The sequence below is a fragment of the Palaemon carinicauda genome, chromosome 1 (assembly GCF_036898095.1).
Source record: "Palaemon carinicauda isolate YSFRI2023 chromosome 1, ASM3689809v2, whole genome shotgun sequence".
Classification (NCBI taxonomy): domain Eukaryota; kingdom Metazoa; phylum Arthropoda; class Malacostraca; order Decapoda; family Palaemonidae; genus Palaemon; species Palaemon carinicauda.
The window spans coordinates 153,305,224-153,322,723 of NC_090725.1; the positions used below are offsets into that span (position 1 = coordinate 153,305,224).

The 17,500-nt window shown below is 34.6% G+C and overlaps 1 protein-coding gene across 1 annotated transcript in view; it reads left to right on the forward strand.

The window, feature by feature from the left end:
• The first annotated feature begins 3,576 nt into the window (after positions 1-3,576).
• The window catches only part of LOC137619032 (glutamate receptor-like), a 39,910-nt gene continuing 25,986 nt past the window's right edge, over positions 3,577-17,500 (forward strand). Inside the window, exons 1-6 of the mRNA XM_068349257.1 lie at positions 3,577-3,618; positions 3,833-3,936; positions 4,138-4,228; positions 5,151-5,309; positions 10,587-10,734; positions 11,113-11,330. Of these exons, the coding sequence (XP_068205358.1) occupies positions 3,577-3,618; positions 3,833-3,936; positions 4,138-4,228; positions 5,151-5,309; positions 10,587-10,734; positions 11,113-11,330 (762 nt within the window). The remainder of the gene's footprint in view (positions 3,619-3,832; positions 3,937-4,137; positions 4,229-5,150; positions 5,310-10,586; positions 10,735-11,112; positions 11,331-17,500) is intronic.

Genomic DNA, 17,500 nt, shown 5'->3' on the forward strand with positions numbered 1-17,500 from the left:
CTACTTTCGTTTCATCTAGTGCTCTCCTCACTTCCTCTATTGTAATCTCTCTTTCATTCTCATCTCCCATCACCAGCAATTAATTATATCTGCCTCCCTATTATCCTCAACATTGAGTAAACTTTCAAATATTTCGCCCACCTTTTCCTTGCCTCCTCTCCTTTTAACAACCTTCCATTTCCATCTTCCACTGTCTCTTCAGTTCTTGAACCAGTCTTCCTTATTCTCTTCACTTCTTTCCAAGGCGTCTTCTTATTCTCTTCATATGAATGACCCAAACCCTGACCCCATTTCAGGTCAGCTGCCCTCTTTGCCTCACTTACCTTGCGCTTTACTTCCGCATTTTTCTTTCTATATCTTTCATACTTCTCTACACTATTACTCTGCAGCCATTCTTCAAAAGCCCGCTTTTTCTCTCCCACTTTTACCTTCATTCCTTCATTCCACCATTGACTGCCCTTCCTCATGCTGCCTCCAACAAACTTCTTGCTACACACATCACTTGCAATCCCCCAAAAATTTTCTTTTACTGACTTCCACTCCTCCTCTAAATTACCAGTTTCTCTTATTTTCACTGCGTCATATGCCATTTTCAACCTTTCTTGATAAATACTTTTTACCCACGGTTTTAGAACATAGGAACAAAAAAAATCTTTTGATGGAGGATATATTAGCTCCAGGTGATTTTGTGAGTCATCTATAAGAGGTCTAAAGTTTTTGGGTTCTAGGATTAGTTGACCTATCATAATTAGTTACTTTTGTTTAAAGCATAAGTAGAGTTGAGAAAAAACTACTCTACTGAGTAAGTTTGAGTTCCCTTTTCAGTAATAGATCGCTCCATCTATGTCTGGTTTACATGCTTGAACACTTTATTAATTGGCTTCTCCAATATGCCCATTACAGGTTCAAATTTTTCCATTATGTTCGTCTCTTTATTACATTTTAAAAGTAACTATTAATCACCCCTTGATATTTGTATTTCATGTAGTTTATCCTCTATTGCTACACCAAGAAATGGTGGACGAAAACATGGATATTATCAAATGGTTAGTTTTGCAGGATCCAACTTGGTAAATGTCTGATAGAGGGACTCAAATCACCTTCCTCTTTACTTGATAAATTCTCTTAGTAGGCCTAAGCTGCACTATGTACCCATGGTAATGCTCTTTGGATCGAATAGTAATCTCTATAATCTCTCCACTTGCGGTAACTTCCCAATCTGATTCATGGTTCTAACATTCCAATTACCTATTTACAATTTTTCTTTAGTGTTTATAAACCGGGAGACTCTTAGCAACCCCCTACACCAGGGACCGGGGGCCATTCTGTCATCTTCTCTTTCCATGACTTACTAAATCCATAGAGGATTCATTGGCTAGATACATCGAAGGATAGCCAGTTCCTTGTGATGCACAGTGCCTATCTAACTAAGGCAAGTGACCCCTGCCAGTCCATACTAATTCTAGTAAGATTAACCGCCAGGCTTCAAGAGTAAAATCCAAGCGACAGTTTGTCCATCGCCTTAAACCTAATCCGTCACCCTGCTGCGTGTGACTTCAGCGAGATTTAAGGGAGGCATTTCCTACACACCCAGTGCTCTCATCTCTCCATCAAGTTGCTCATCCACCTATACAAGTATAACCGTTGGCAAACATGGATTGCTAAGATATACCGCCTAGTACAGTATAGGCAAACAGGGATTGCTAAGATATACAGCCTAGAACTGTATACCATCTAACACGGTAAATATATATATATATATATATATATATATATATATATATATATATATATATATATACGTGTGTGTATATATATGTGTGTGTTTGGGTGTGTGTGTATTTACCATGGAACTTCCTCCAATTTTGAGGCATAAATAAGGAGGGATTTTTTTCATTTTGTTCCTCCCAGCCTACGAGGGATTCAGCTGAGTTTGCTTGGTACTGTTAGAGTGTCAGAGCCCACCCTACCCTTTTATATACTACAATGAAGTTTCATATGGTGAATTCCCTACTGCTGCAATTCGATATGTGACATGTTTATGCATTTGTTAACAAAGACAATACAGGCTGTCTTTGATTCGTTAAGGTTGGAGAAGGCAACCCTTTATCTGTTCTCTAAAGAGAACAATACCGTCATCTCACAAACTATTTCCCTTGAGTGTCTGCAAAGTTTTGAATGTAACTGTACACTTCCTTGATAACTCAGCTTCTAATAATATTCAAATATAATTTTCTCTTCCAAGAATGTTAAGCTGATACCAATATCTTTCTAATTAGCATATTTCATTTTTAATATCTTTTAGAAACAAAGCTCCACAGATTACAACTATGAATACATTCAAGAAATGTATGAAAATTATCACCAGATAGATATCTGATCTATTTGCCTAATAAAAAGTTTTTTACTACACTTTATATCGGGGCGATTGTGATGCCTAAAAGTACAATTTGGACAAAATGGTGTATAGTAGGTGAACTACTAGCAAAGAAACACTCGAGTGAAATTTCAAAATAAGCATATATCAATAACTATGCAAATACCTTGAAAACAATAAGAGTTGGAAGAAAAAGCTTAGTTATTTGAAATTGAAAAAAATCTTTCATTAAGAAAAAAGTGTTGAGCCTCTCTAAATTCGTGAAAAGCCTTTCTTATAATGGTGATAACTCCTACAATATTTGTAGAGATGCAGACTCAAGTCATACCTATGATGCCATCATTTCAGTGTAAACTATCAGTATTCTTAACCAAAATGGACGGAGGTTTCTAGGATTTCTTGTCAGGGTTTCTAAAATACGAATTTTAGTAAACTAGTGAAGCATATACAAAACTCATGAATGAATGGAAGGTAATAGAATTTATGATCACTGAAAAAAAAAATGGCCATGTACTGACGTAAGTTCGTATGGGTTTCCTTAAAAACCAGTGAATTATAAGAAATCAAACATCGGTCCTTTTCATTTTTGGCATGGAGAATTTACCATGTTTTTATACAAAATTCAAGGTTGATAAAGTTCAGATAAGTTCCATTTTCGAGTGACTAATAGTAGGTTACACGATGACAAGGTGAAAACGCCATGGCTTCCTAGTCGGGTAAAAATTTTAATTGCATGATCTTTATTGAGGGTTTTACTTCCATCTTTACAAATTAGTTCTTCCTTATGTCCAAAGATATATTTACAACAATATCATGCAGCTTTAAAATGTATTATGATTCCAAGCATAGCCAGTAATTCATATTTCTAGTCAAAGCAGCCAATAAGTAAGCAAGGGCATATATGTTAGAGACGAAATTATATAAATCCAAAGCTGCATTCCTCGAGATTAATATATATTTTTACTTTAATTAGTAGAGAGAGAGAGAGAGAGAGAGAGAGAGAGAGAGAGAGAGAGAGAGAGAGAGAGAGAGAGAGAGAGAGAGAGAGAGAGAGAGAGAGAGAGAGAGATTCTTACGGTAGCCATGTCTAGTTAAAAGTTGCATATATAACTTATGTCTTTATTTCTTCCAGATAAAATTCTACTTCCATTTAGTTTATACTAATTCGAAAAATTAAGTCGAGAGCTCGACTGACTATCATGACTGGCCAAAAAACTTTTCTCAAAGTTGCTGCTGAAGAGGTATGTTCATATTCCGTGAATAATATGTATGGATATCATGACATGAATACTTCTGATATCTCCCATTGTAGATATACTAGTTTATCTCTTTTTATATAGCTCGGTCATCCTTTTAGAGATTACATGTGTATCCTAAATCTGCAAAGAAAAAAAAGAAGATAGTTTATAGTTTAGAGAATTAACCATCTACATCTTTGTAATTCATCTATTGCAGTGGGTTCCATACACTCACCTGGAAATCCAAGAAGATAAGAGCATTTCGATTGATGGTCCAATGGGATACTTCTTGGATATGTTTTCTACGAAGATGAATTTTACGTAAGGTTTCTCTTGTAGCACTTTTCCCTCAAAGATTGCTGCATAGCTCACGATAATCCTTATGAGAACAGACATTTTCACTTTTCCGATCAATGTCAAGTTGCCAATTTAATATGATGCATGATATGAAATATGAAACTGCTGGTATTTCTATGACGTCAATTCTGTTTGAAATCTTTTTATTAATTCCTTTTTCGTCAGCTACGAGATCCTGAGACCAGATGACGGTTTATGGGCTGCACTATTTCCCAACGGCTCCTTCAAAGGCATGGTTGGCATGCTAGAGAGAGAAGTAATAAAAATGAAAATTAAGTTTGGAATAAAAGATAAACAACTTTGAAATTTTAGAAACATATTATATATAATACAGTTTTAGACAGTGAAAGTTGAACCTTTTCTATTTCGATTACGGACATTCTTGATTTTTCCATTCTAGAAATCAACATGATATTTATACATATGGGAAAGAAGGTCGTTTAACTAACCCCTATTTGAATATCTTATAAGAATAGAAATACATTTATTTGAAAATGAAAAGAACAATTTGACCTAATAGTTTTTAAAGATTGGTCCCACCTAAATTGGTAATGAATAATACCTTTTGAATCTATCATGTTACCTTTCATATATTACTTTCTCAATCCCGAAGTAGTGAAGGGTAGTGATTCAGAATCATATAATTCATCTATTGCAGCTTTGCATATCCTATAAGAGTTATGAGATAACAGCCCTTATCAATACATCTAAAATCTTTTTATCTAGTAATTCAGTTATCATGGAGATTATGCCTTTCATCTTCCTTGGATGCTTACCTTAAATCTATTCCATTCCGTTGTCGGGATTTTTGCCATCCGTTTTTCTTATGCTCAATGTTTTATAAAAGGCTTAAAGTGGTAGTAAGATTTGAGATTTACTCACTGACTTGATAATTGCGCTTAACCTTTTTATAAAAAAAAAAAAAAAATCACATTTCCTAAGAGATTGTAATTTCATATAAATTAAGATAATAAATATATATTGTCAAAGTATTCCACATTGGTTTTGATACAGTATCATAGATGTTTTCGCTTATTTATTACTTATTATTTCCCTGATCTCTCGACGATGAAAATACATACTCTGCATAATATCACAAATATATATTTAATATTAAATTTATTTTTACCTAGACCAGCAAGAAAAGAAACCCAGTTATTTGATTTTTCCTTTTGCAGGAAGTAGAATTTGCCTTGGGGCCTTTTTTTGCTACGGAGGAAAGGAACCAAGTGTGTGATTTCACTGTACCAGTAGCTGGTGACTCCTTCTCTATTTTCATGATAAGACCAACAATTTCAAATGACATCTCTGGATTTGTCAAGCCTTTTGCACCTTTGGTAAGTTAAGAGATTTTTTTCTAATATATTGCAGACCCCATTTCAGTGGATTTTATAGCTGTCTCCTTATATATTTAGCGTACAATGTGTTATGAAAAAAAAAAAAAGTTATTTGATACAACTCAGGAACATAGATGGTGGGTAACTCTCAAATATGCACTTTTTCTAGATAAATAAGTTTGTATGGTCGTTCACTGCCTGAAGAAAAAGGTAACACTTTTGAGTTGTTGTTTAGTAGTAAGCAGAGCAATGAAAAACGCTGTATATCGCATTCATGTTTTCCAGAAGCTTTTCGGTTAAGGGAAATTAAGTCTTTTATTTGTCCAAGATGTTTAGAAAAATGGTATTCTTTCTTTGCTCTTGTGGTAACTCCCAATTTCTTAGCCTCAAGGTTGCATCGTACTTCCTTTGAGTTGGCTGTACAATAATAGGTTATTTTTGGTACTAATTTGGGAACTCAGTAAAGTTACTTTATCTGGTAAATGGGGCTATGGTAGCTGTAAACCTACAACTTTACAACTTTTAAAAGACCTTCATTACCTAGATTTAGTGAGCAGATGTTAATAAATAATCTGAATATTTTCACTCAAAAGATTGTTTTGACTCCAGTGTTATACTTGATCAAGTTAATGGTGTAGCCCATGTGTCAGATTTGGATAGTTAGTAGTTTGTGGTACTGATCTGAATTTTGTTATAGATTTTTTGACTTATAGATTCCAAAGAGTAGTGGTTTATCGGCACTAACGTATTTAGTGGATTGCATGTTCCTCTTGGTAGTGATCAGTATCTATCAACATTTTAACTTATATGAAAGTGATATGTGGTAAGTCCCTAAGAAAAATCTCGTTTTTTATGTAGATAAAGGTGTGCTTTTTTCTTTTTCAAAACCATCAATGTTTTTGCTAGATCTCCTAACATTTCTTATAATTATCTACATTTGGGATATGTTTCACCAGCTGATTATCATTTTGAACTTTATTTTTTTCTTTTATAAAATATAGGGCCTATTAAATTCATTAACTGCTCTTCATATCACTGGCACCCCTGTTTAATATCATTAGCCTCCTATGAATATAAGAATATGATTTAGAATTTTCATAATTCTGATAACCCTTTGCATTCAGGTCTACCCACGTAGTAAAGACCAATAAATAGTACCAACCATGCATAACTTCTAACACTCCTGTATCATCTTATGTAAAACCCAATCCATCCAATTTTTTTTAGAATTTTTTATTCCTACTATGAGAGTGGGGTTGAGACATGGATTTATGGTGTTGCCATGGTTGTTCAATTTGTTTGCTGATGCAGTTGTAACAGTGGTGAATGCTCAAGTGCTTAGTCAACGATTGAAACTGATTGATGAGAGTGATGGTGACTGGAAGGATAATCAGTTGTTGTTTGTGAATGGTAATGAATTTTTTGCAGTCTTGGGGTGAATCTGTGTCGATTAGTGGCCTAGTTTGGAAGTGTGTGAGAGGAGGAAGTGGCAAAATAATGTGGTTAAGAGTAAGGTTGTGAGGTACAATATTGAATGTCATGTTGAATCCAGAGTTATTTGAAGAAGTAGATTAGTTTAAGTACTTAGGTTCTATTGCTACTACAAATGGTGGAATGGAAACAGATGTACATCAGAGAGTGAAGGAAGGATATAAAGTGCTGGGGACAGTGAAGGTTGTGGTAAAGAATAAAGGGTTAGAGTTTTGTATGAAAAAATGATTGTACCATCTGTATTGTATGGACCATTGTAGGGAATAAAAGCGTCGGAGAGACAGAAATTGAATAAGATTGAAATGGATTATCTGAGGAGCATAGCTCGTGCATCTTGATTGGATAGGGTTAGGACCTAAGTAGTAGGAGTGAGAACGGTTGTGAGTAACGAATTAGGAATTAGAGTGAATATGAATGTGTTGAAATGGTCTGGCCATTTTGAGATGATGGAACACGGTTGTCTGCTGAAGAAGGTGATTAATGTAAGAAATGATGGGACTATTACAAGAGGAAGGCTAAAGTTTGTGCAAATGGAAAGAGGATAGACATGAAAGAGGTAAAAGATCTTGCTAGGAAAAGAAATGAATGGAGGGCAATTGCGACACAGTTCTGATAGGACTTGCTGCTCCCTTGGGTCATTTTGGTGACTGCCGTGGTAGGAAAAATATGCGAATCAGCATATTATGCTACATTTGGGGTGGAAGACGGGGTAGGTTGGGCTATGGCTCCCTAGCAGTACCAACTAAAATCGACTGAGTCCCTTGTCGGACAAGGAGGAATAAAGAAATAAACTCTTTTGGCTTTGTTTGGATGTCAGCTACCTCACAAAAGGGGGGGGGGGGCAGTGCCATGGTAGGTAAAATAGATAGATGAATCTTATGTGAAATGACCATTCAAGCAAATATAACCACCAGTATGTTGCCAGAATTAAAACTATTTTACTATTAAACATGAGAGCATGAATTCTGCTTCCTAATTTACTACATGTTTTTCTTATTAATTCTATTTAGTTATTAGAATGTTGATAAACAATAAAACATTTCACCATTTTTTATTTCAAGCCTTTGCTTGAACTAAAAATAAAAAAATATGGAAGAGGAGTGAAAAAGTGAAGGGCCGTATCAACATCGAAGAAGGAACACTACTTGGGTAATATTTTAAGCACATTGAATGATAGCGATTAAAAAAAAAAAAAGAAAAAAAAAAAAAAAGATATGTATCAGTGAAGAGGATGAGTCTGACAAGTATAAAAGAGGGTTTAAAGTCAAAAGAGGGAGGATGATAATAATCATATAGTTAGTATAAGCAGCATAGGTTTGATATAGCTCGAAAAGGTAGCTGGTAATAAATAATAAAGGGAAGTCTTATGAATATTAAATAAATCTCGATAGACACACAAACATTCCATACACGATATGTACGAAATCTTTCGTTCCTCGACGTGTCCCAAATGCAAATTAAGAGAGTGTATCAACCATTTAAAAGTAAATGCCAAGCATTATTTGAGAGTTTATTTCAAATATCATAAGTTAAGATTACTAAGGCCTGAATGTGGAAGATTTGCAAAGAATTTAGCCTTCCGTGTATGGGAAAATAGTAGGCTAGAGCAATATGCCCCCAAAATACCTAGAAAATATAAGGCAAATTAATTAAATAGGTACTATAATTTTAAAGCTTACCTTGTGATATTGGGTAGATCAATGGATTGATAATAGTCCATTTAGAAACAGAATGTATCTGATTGATGTAGCTATACTATGGGACAATTGTTAAAAAACAAACGTAGAGAGAAGATCATTGGGTATCCAAACCTAAATATGTAAATAAGAAGACTCTGGCCAGCTAAAATGAAGGTAACATCTATCATCTTAGGAGTTCTAGGAGTAATCCCAAACGACCTGAAAAGAAACCTAGTAAAGATAAGCGGCACAAACCTGGACTGTCCTTGCTCCAGGAAAGACTATTGCTGGCAACAGCACGAATGATGATGAATGTGATGGACACATTTCTTGTGCTCAGGAGACTGGTTGTAACCTGAATCTGAAATAATAATAATAATAATAATAATAATAATAATAATAATAATAATAATAATAATAATAATAATAATAATAATAATAATAATAATATACAATGATAATAATAATATATTTTTTGGGCGAATGACAGAAAATAGATTTTTCTATTGGGGACCCAATTTTTTAAATAATGCAAAAGTTTATCATTCATCTAGAAGTTCTTGAAAAGGGAATACTTTACAAAATATAAAAATGACTATAATAGCGTTAATGGGTTTGTCTAAAATGATAAAATCTCAATAAATGCTTCATAGGTTTTGCCAGAGCAAAAACTCTGAAACTTACGCAAGTAAAGCTGCAATACCTTCAATATGCCAGCGATTGGATACAGTTAAACTATGCTATGTTAGCAAAACATTCCTTACCTTAAACCCTACCAGTTGTAACCAGATATGAAAAATCAATGTAAAATAAACATATATATATATATATATATATATATATATATATATATATATATATATATATATATATATATATATATATATGTATATATTCAAATATACAAAAAGAACATATATTTTCAATACATTAATGTCTGGATTCTATTACCGACCTCGAGATCAGAGCCCCAAGTGACATCACACAAAGACAATAGCTTCTGACCGGCCTGAAATCGAACCCTGGTCCAGGAAACTTTTATGAACAGTGACATACCACTTGGCCAATGTTTCTTCGCTCCCAAGTGGTATGTCATTGTTCATGCAAGTTTCCTGGACCAGGGTTCGATTCCTGGCCGATCAGAAGCTATTGTCTTTGTATGATTTCACCTGGGGCTCTGATCCCGAGGTCGGTAAGAGAATCCAGTCACTGATGCATCAAAAATATATGGCTTATTTATATATGAAAAACATCTCTAAATGTACAACATTTATCATATATATATATATATATATATATATATATATATATATATATATATATATATATATATATATATATATATATATGTGTGTGTGTGTGTGTGTGTGTATGAGTGACTGCGCGTATAGCATGAGCGAGTCGTATGTGTGTGTTTTTATGTACCTATATTTTATTTTATATACCGCAAGCATCATAAACCCCTCGCAAAATATATGCAAATTTATTTGTCTTTGAGCATATCTACCGATGTCATCTGTTATATATCATTCATGATTCGAGATTCAACCCGTATATCATAACACTCTCCTTCCCTTGTTACGCATACAAATATATCATATTTGAAATATAGGGAAGTATATGTGATTAATGTTTTTATCACTGCAAATACACATTGTTCAAACAGTTCCCTGGCGTTTTTTTATTAAACCTTAGCCCGGTATTCATTACAATAAAACTTTTTCAAGTAATATTTATCAAACCATTTTGATCAGAGAAATTTTGCACAGCACAAAATGTTTCTTTTTATATATTCTTTTGTCCGAATAAATTTTTTTACACTGCACCTTGATTTTATGCGATTATTCAAATTCCTTTGAGCTTAGTTCTTTGTACTAGCTATCACTTTATTTAAGAAATTCAATAATATTATGCTCATTATCATCTGCCTGTTTATATATCTTTCTGTTTATTTATATATCTATTCAAAATATGTTAGTGCTTGCCTCTGTTTCTTTAGATTATGTAGAGTGCTTATAACAGCTCTTTACAGTTTTTTCCCATTAAGCTGTCTTTCTGCTAGCATGTTTTTGTCTCTAATCAAGGAATGTCTCTGGTATCGTTCTAGGTCTGGCTTTTAATCCTGTTTAGCCTTATCGGGATCATTGCAGGAATGTCGTTCTTAGTCTGGGCAGAATCAAGATGCTTTGATATGCGAGAAGGAAACATAATTCCAAAAGCCATCTTGTGGGCGCTTCAGACGATGTCGCAAGAGAGTAAGCTTGGTTTTATAAGCTCTATAATCATATTTCAAGAAACAAAAAGAGCTCATATGCACATTCACTCCTTCATTAATGATTGAATATAACTTTTAATTATATTTTGTGTGCAACAAGCAAATACCAATAGTTGACTGTGTCATAAATTCAAAACTACTTTGATAAAGATACATCCACTTTGATACTTTGATAACACCAGAATCAAGTTAAAATATCAGTTACAGGGCAAGTTTATTTCCCACTTTACACATTTTCAGTATTCAACAGTCCCTATTTTTTCAAATGTATTTTACACTTTAAAAATCAGAGCATTGATGAATATCTCCCTGCAATATTATATGAATTAATGACCAATCCTGTACACGGGACACACAGGCTCTGAATGGCTGCCTAGATACGATGGTGGAAGAGTAATTGTCAGCACTTGGCTAATAGCCTCCCTGGTTTTCATGTCGTCATATGGAGGCATCCTGACTGCGATGCTCACTGTACCGAGAGTAAACATTCCTATAGACTCACTAGAGGACCTTCTCAAGCAATCGGTTTTGCCTTGGAGACTTGAAGCTGGAACAATGATGGTCAACTACCTTAAGGTAAATACCAACTACTTCTGAATGATATTATTTTCCTGAAATATATAAAATGATAAATGATATGTAATATATATTTTTTTTTATGTTTGTATATTTATCCCAATGACTTCAGAAAAAAATGAACATTCACTATTGTGATGGACATCAAGAAGGTATTAGTCAAGGAACGTTCGTGAACAATAAAATTTATTAATAAACAATACAGGCATTTTTTGGCACACAAGGGGTCACAAAGGGGTCATAATTGCATGTGTACATGCTGCTGCTTTTAACAATATAATAACAGTATTTAAATAGGGTTGAAATTACAATATTAAATTCAACAGCTTTTGCTGTTTAAGTTAATCAACGTACATTATGCATAAAAAAATGTAGAGGGGCCATTTATTTTTATTGGTATGGAATGTACCTTGCTTGCTGGACGTGCATACCATACATTTGCCCCTACCGAATGAAGCAGACATGCATACAAAAAAGGGTACCCTGCCATAGAGAAACATATTTTTGGCGGGGTTTTAAGCGGTAGGCTGGTGTAGGGTTATACTGAGAAGATGCCCTGATCATATCCTAAATTGAGAGGTGCAGGTGGTACCCCATCAGAAGCAATAAGCTCTTGGATGTGAAATATTGCTATCCATTCCGGACAGTAAGAAGGCAGTACAAGGGATTACTTCAGGCCAGCGAGGAGAGTGATCAATGACTATGAAAAGGTAACAGTGTGCTTGAAGCGTGGGTAGGTTACCAAAATCGTCACTGTGAATATGGACAGAACATGGCTAAGATTGATGAAATATGCCTACACCCGAATCCATGAGTCAGTGTACTATTGAAGTTTAACATAAAATGCAGGCGTGGACTGAATTCATGGCATCTTTAGTAATGCCATGTTATATGACCTTTGATATAAGTAGCGATGCAGTAGATCAGCATGACGGGTGGGAAAGGCCATGGATTAAGGGAGTGGCAAACCAGTACTGACATCTCTAAAGAAAGGATCATTAAAGTCATCTAAGGCGAAATTTTTCAAGGAATGGTCATGCAGGATGTTGTGTAGGTTTGATACTTGGGGTCCTTTTGTTGGGCATCTGCCAAGGTCCCTTAAAATAATCCAATCTCAAGTGGAAAGTTACCATTCTTTTTTTTTTTTGTTTTTTTTTTAATGGGCATTGGCATTAGGAAACACTTTACCGGATGTGTTAGATAGTAAAATTTTATTCAGAAATGGCAGAGAGTTGTTAGGGTTGAGGAGCAGACCATGTATCGCACTCTCGAGTGAAGGTACACAAGTTATATGGTCTGCGCAAATGACGAAGGGCATGCCCACTAAGAGTGCAGGAAGTGATACACTACCAAATATGCTGCCATAAGTTTCTGGTCAAATGTAGAGTAGCTGGACCTCACCTTGAAATGTTTTTTTTTTTTTTTTTTTTTCCTGACGAAGACCAATTGGTAGAGTTATCCAATGTTTACTTGTTTAACTACCATCCCTAAAGTGATGTCACTGGCATCAGAGGAGAGTAAGAGTAATGAACTCTGTATGGTTTAGGTGCAAGCAGGAGCAGTTGATATGGCTTTCTTTGTGTCAAAGAAGGCCGCTTCCTGAGGAGGGCTGCACTTTAGTTGTTGGTTATGCCCTTGAGAGAGTAGCAGAGGGGGTGAGAGTGGCAGTGATTGCTGGCAAAAACCAATGATAATAGTTTGCAATTGCCAAGAGCTTCTAGTGCTTTAATGATAGAGGGTGGGGGAACTTATGTACTGGTGATACGTTCTCAGGAAAGAGGTTATCACCCTCAGGATTGATGCAATGACCTAAGAATGCCCCTTCCTTGGCAACTAAGATACACTTCTCTTACCTGACTACAAGGCAATCGAGGATGATGTGTGAGTGATATAGCAGTCCTCTTTAGAGTTGGAAAATACCAATCTGTCATCTATGTAACATACACAAGAGGGAAGGTCCATTTAAATACCATCTATGAGTTAGTGAAATGTGCTCCATATATTATGAACCCTAGAGGAGGCAGGAGTCATTAAAACTATATGTACTTAAGGGAGTGATGATGGAGGTCTTAGGGAAATCTTCTGGGTTAATGGGCATTTGATAATATCCCTTCAGGAGGCCGGTGATCAAAGTGATTTTGGGGAGAGTTGAGGAGGTGTTATTGGTCTAGTTCTGTTTGCATATTAAAGGACGATGTGCAGGGGCTTGGGGTTTTTAAGAAAGACCACTTTCTTCTGCTTTGGTGAATGTGTGTTTAGCAGCTGCCAAACGATCTGTGGCAAAATGTTTGAATCTTGCTGTCATTAAGGATTACATCATCTTTATGTGGTGATGGATACTGTACTCAGCAGGGACCGTGGGAATATGACATAGTTAGGGGCAGAGGACATCGTCATTCAAAGTAAGAAGGTGAATGTAGGCATCCGTAGGCATGCTGATGAAGAGAATTAGATCGGAGGGAGCAAGCAATAAAGGTATTGTCTAACCCATTATATCCCAAGTCTTTTTTGGCTGAAAATGTTCATGATTTTGGGGGAAAATATTAATGTTTAGGATTGAAAGAGGTCATATATGGTGGTCAGAATATTTTATTTCTTCCAGTAACCTCACAGTAAGCCGTCCTCAAAAGAGGACACTGGGATGATATAATGACATTTGGCAATAATAAGCTGTCCTCAATTGAGGACAATGGGATAATGTAATACTACCTTCAAATCATAATTCTTTTCCCAATTAGGTTGATAAAATATAATTATATTCTCTATCTAATTCTTTTTCACCATTTTAATGTTTTAAAATTAAAGTTAACTTCTTGAATTACTCAGCATAATATTTAGAAAGACAATTGAACAGAAAAAGAAACATGTTACCGTTTTTTGTTTACTGCTTGTGATAGGGAGCAAAACACTCTAAGCAAAGTGTTATATTACATTTTTTGCAATAGGTCCTAGGCTTCCCAGAGTAAGACTTCTAGCATCGCGTCTGATTTTCCCTCTTGGCTATGACGTGGTCTTTTCCATCGTACAGAACATCATCAATTCTTGTAGATGGGCTAGTGGCTGTGCTCTTTCTACCTATTCTTCTATTTGCTTCACCTATCTTCAGATATTGTACGCATACTGCTCTTCTGAACCTTACTAAGTCAAGTTGCTCTTTTCCTGTATACAGAAATTTATGGATGATCCATGCATTTACCACAATCATATCTAGTACACAAGTGAAGAGAGGCCAGTATCATTTCTTTCCTAATAAAGATATTGCATATTTACTAGCCAGCCAATCATGGTGATCGACACCTCCCATGTAGGCATTATAGTTTTTCAGAACAACTAACATCTTCAAAACAACCTTTGTTCCAAGTAACAAATCATCGTTGCCTTCATCTACGGAACTCTTCCCACAATACAAATCAAAATTGTAACAGTAACCTGAAACGCCAAATAGAGCCCAGAGTTTGTATCCAAACCTGATATGATTTCCTCTCATAAACTGCCTTAGAGGATTGTGACCATAATACTTCACAATCATTTGATCAACAGATATGCATTCTTCAAATACTCCAAATTGTTGAAATAAGCCCTTGACTAATGACGATAATGACCTAATTATGAACCCTCTGTCGTTTGTATTGTCCTTGGCTTCATCGTTGTTGCAAAAAGGGATAACGCGTTTCAACAGCTGAAAACGGTTTCTTGACATTGCTCTCTGAATAATAGGGACTCCAAGATCTTCTTCACTTGACCAATAATCGAGTTCTGAGGGGACTTGGTGATATCCCGACTCACATTTATTGCTATAAGAACTTGCATAACGTACCGTCTCTTTCAAAATGTGGTCATATATGCCATGAGACATCAGTTTCTCAAATAGTTCCAGAGGAGATACATTATGAAGGCTCTCTTTTATTTCTTGCAAGTTTTCCTTATACTGTTCTGAACGCTCCTTGACTTTGCTGTATTTAGGATTTTTATGTTTCCATATGGGTTCGGTGTTACAAAATTTTCGTTTTTCCTAGAAGATTTAGCAGATGCCCCTCTGTCTTTAGTAGGGTTTTCAATTGCCTGTTGGTTCACTTGAAATTCTAAGGAACCAGAAATTTCCTCTATTATGTCTTCACTGATATCCTCTTCATCGGTCAATTCATCTACGTCAGGCGGTATAATAATGACATGAGCATTTTCGATTCCATCATCTTCCTCATCCTGAAACAGAATATTGATTGCATCCTCAACTGTAAGTGCAGAGTGTTTCTTCGCCATCTGTAATGAAGAAAACATAATATAAGATATAAGATCTATGATTCGGTTTCAGTATATATATATATATATATATATATATATATATATATATATATATATATATATATATATATGTGTGTGTGTGTGTGTATGTATGTATGTATGTATCTATCTATCTATATATATATATATATATATATATATATATATATATATATATATATATATATATATATATATATATATATATGTATGTATGTATATATATATATATATATATATATATATATATATATATATATATATATATATATATATATATATATATATACTTTCCGATTATGAAAATAAAAAAACCAGTTGTTTTATGAATAAATATGATAAAATAGGTAGAGTGGATGTTCGGTGCATGACATAAAATGGGAAATTATATAAAAAAAAGTAGTTCACCTAAAAAATAATATATTGAGTTTTCAACATAGATCGGTAATTATGTAGGTAATTAAATAACAAAAAACACACTAGAAATGAGAAATAAAGCAGATACAACAAAATAAGTAGAAAAAAACAAAACTATGAAACTCAGGAAAAAAATAAAACAAGAATAATTCATTATAACATAATAGGGTACTGACCTTTGTGAATATTCCAATGCAGCTTCTTGATGTGTTGTCTATGATGATCTGTGCTGAAATGATCATTTGCTCGGCTAACATGTCTAAGTAAACAGACGTCTACTCCTTTCCGCGTTGAAACTTGAACAACTGCAATAATCTTGTCTGGACTTGTAACATCACATGTATATATGACATTATCCCAGCGTCCTCATTCGAGGACAGGATATTTCAAACATTTCTGGCTCGCTGTATGACAATGGGAAGGATTTTCAATATGATTAATATGATATATCCAGCCTTTAAGAATTAATGTATATATATATATATATATATATATATATATATATATATATATATATATATATATATATATATATATATATATATATTTAATCAATAATGGTCTACCTTGTATTCGCTTTTTACGTTTGAATGGTGGTATGTCTGAAGCTTGATTTTTCACCGAAAGTAGACCCCAAGAAAATATCTAAATATAAATCACTGGATCATAATTTCTATATGAAATGTTTGATAATTCATTAAATTTTTGCTTATAATTGCAAAAATATGTTCTTTATAAAATGATAATTTATCAGGTGTCCTCAAATGAGGACAATGGTATATAATGGGCTAAGCTCTGATATGCAGCGTTAACTCTGAGGGAAATTGGGAGAGAAAATCTTTCCCGATAAAAGGCATTTTAACATTAGCAACAATAAAATTCCAATGGTACTTACCACCTTTAAAGAACAGTATCAGATTCTCATAACTGAGGTTGGGGATAGCAGATCCATTGGTGGCTACCAGATGAACGTGACCTGTCTGGGAGTGACGGGGTCACACTCTCAAGAGGCCCCCGTATCAACCTGAAAGTGTTCAAGGCACTTGGCGGGCCACTAACATGACTCACCTGATAAACGTATGAGTCCTTGACTAGTTCTTCAATTATCAACTTTATTAGCCCGAAAACAGGTATTTATAGGCTCCCAAGCGGTTGCATAAATGTGACAATTGCATGTGTATAATTAACAGCTTTCGTCAATATAGGTGACATAGGCATAAAATAGACAACATAAAAATAGTATTGAAAATGGAGTTCAATATAGCGTGTTACGTCATGGTATAAAGTAAAACTTTCTGCCCGTGAATTACACTATCACATTTGTGTCATTCTTGCTAAAGGATAGATTAACTCCTAGTGCAAAATCAAAAATACATATCACCAAACTCACACAGCTTCCTGGTAGGCCTATCATCACGAAATAAACCTGCCTCATTCTCCTTTACCTTCATGTTCCTTCTCATCTCTGCCTT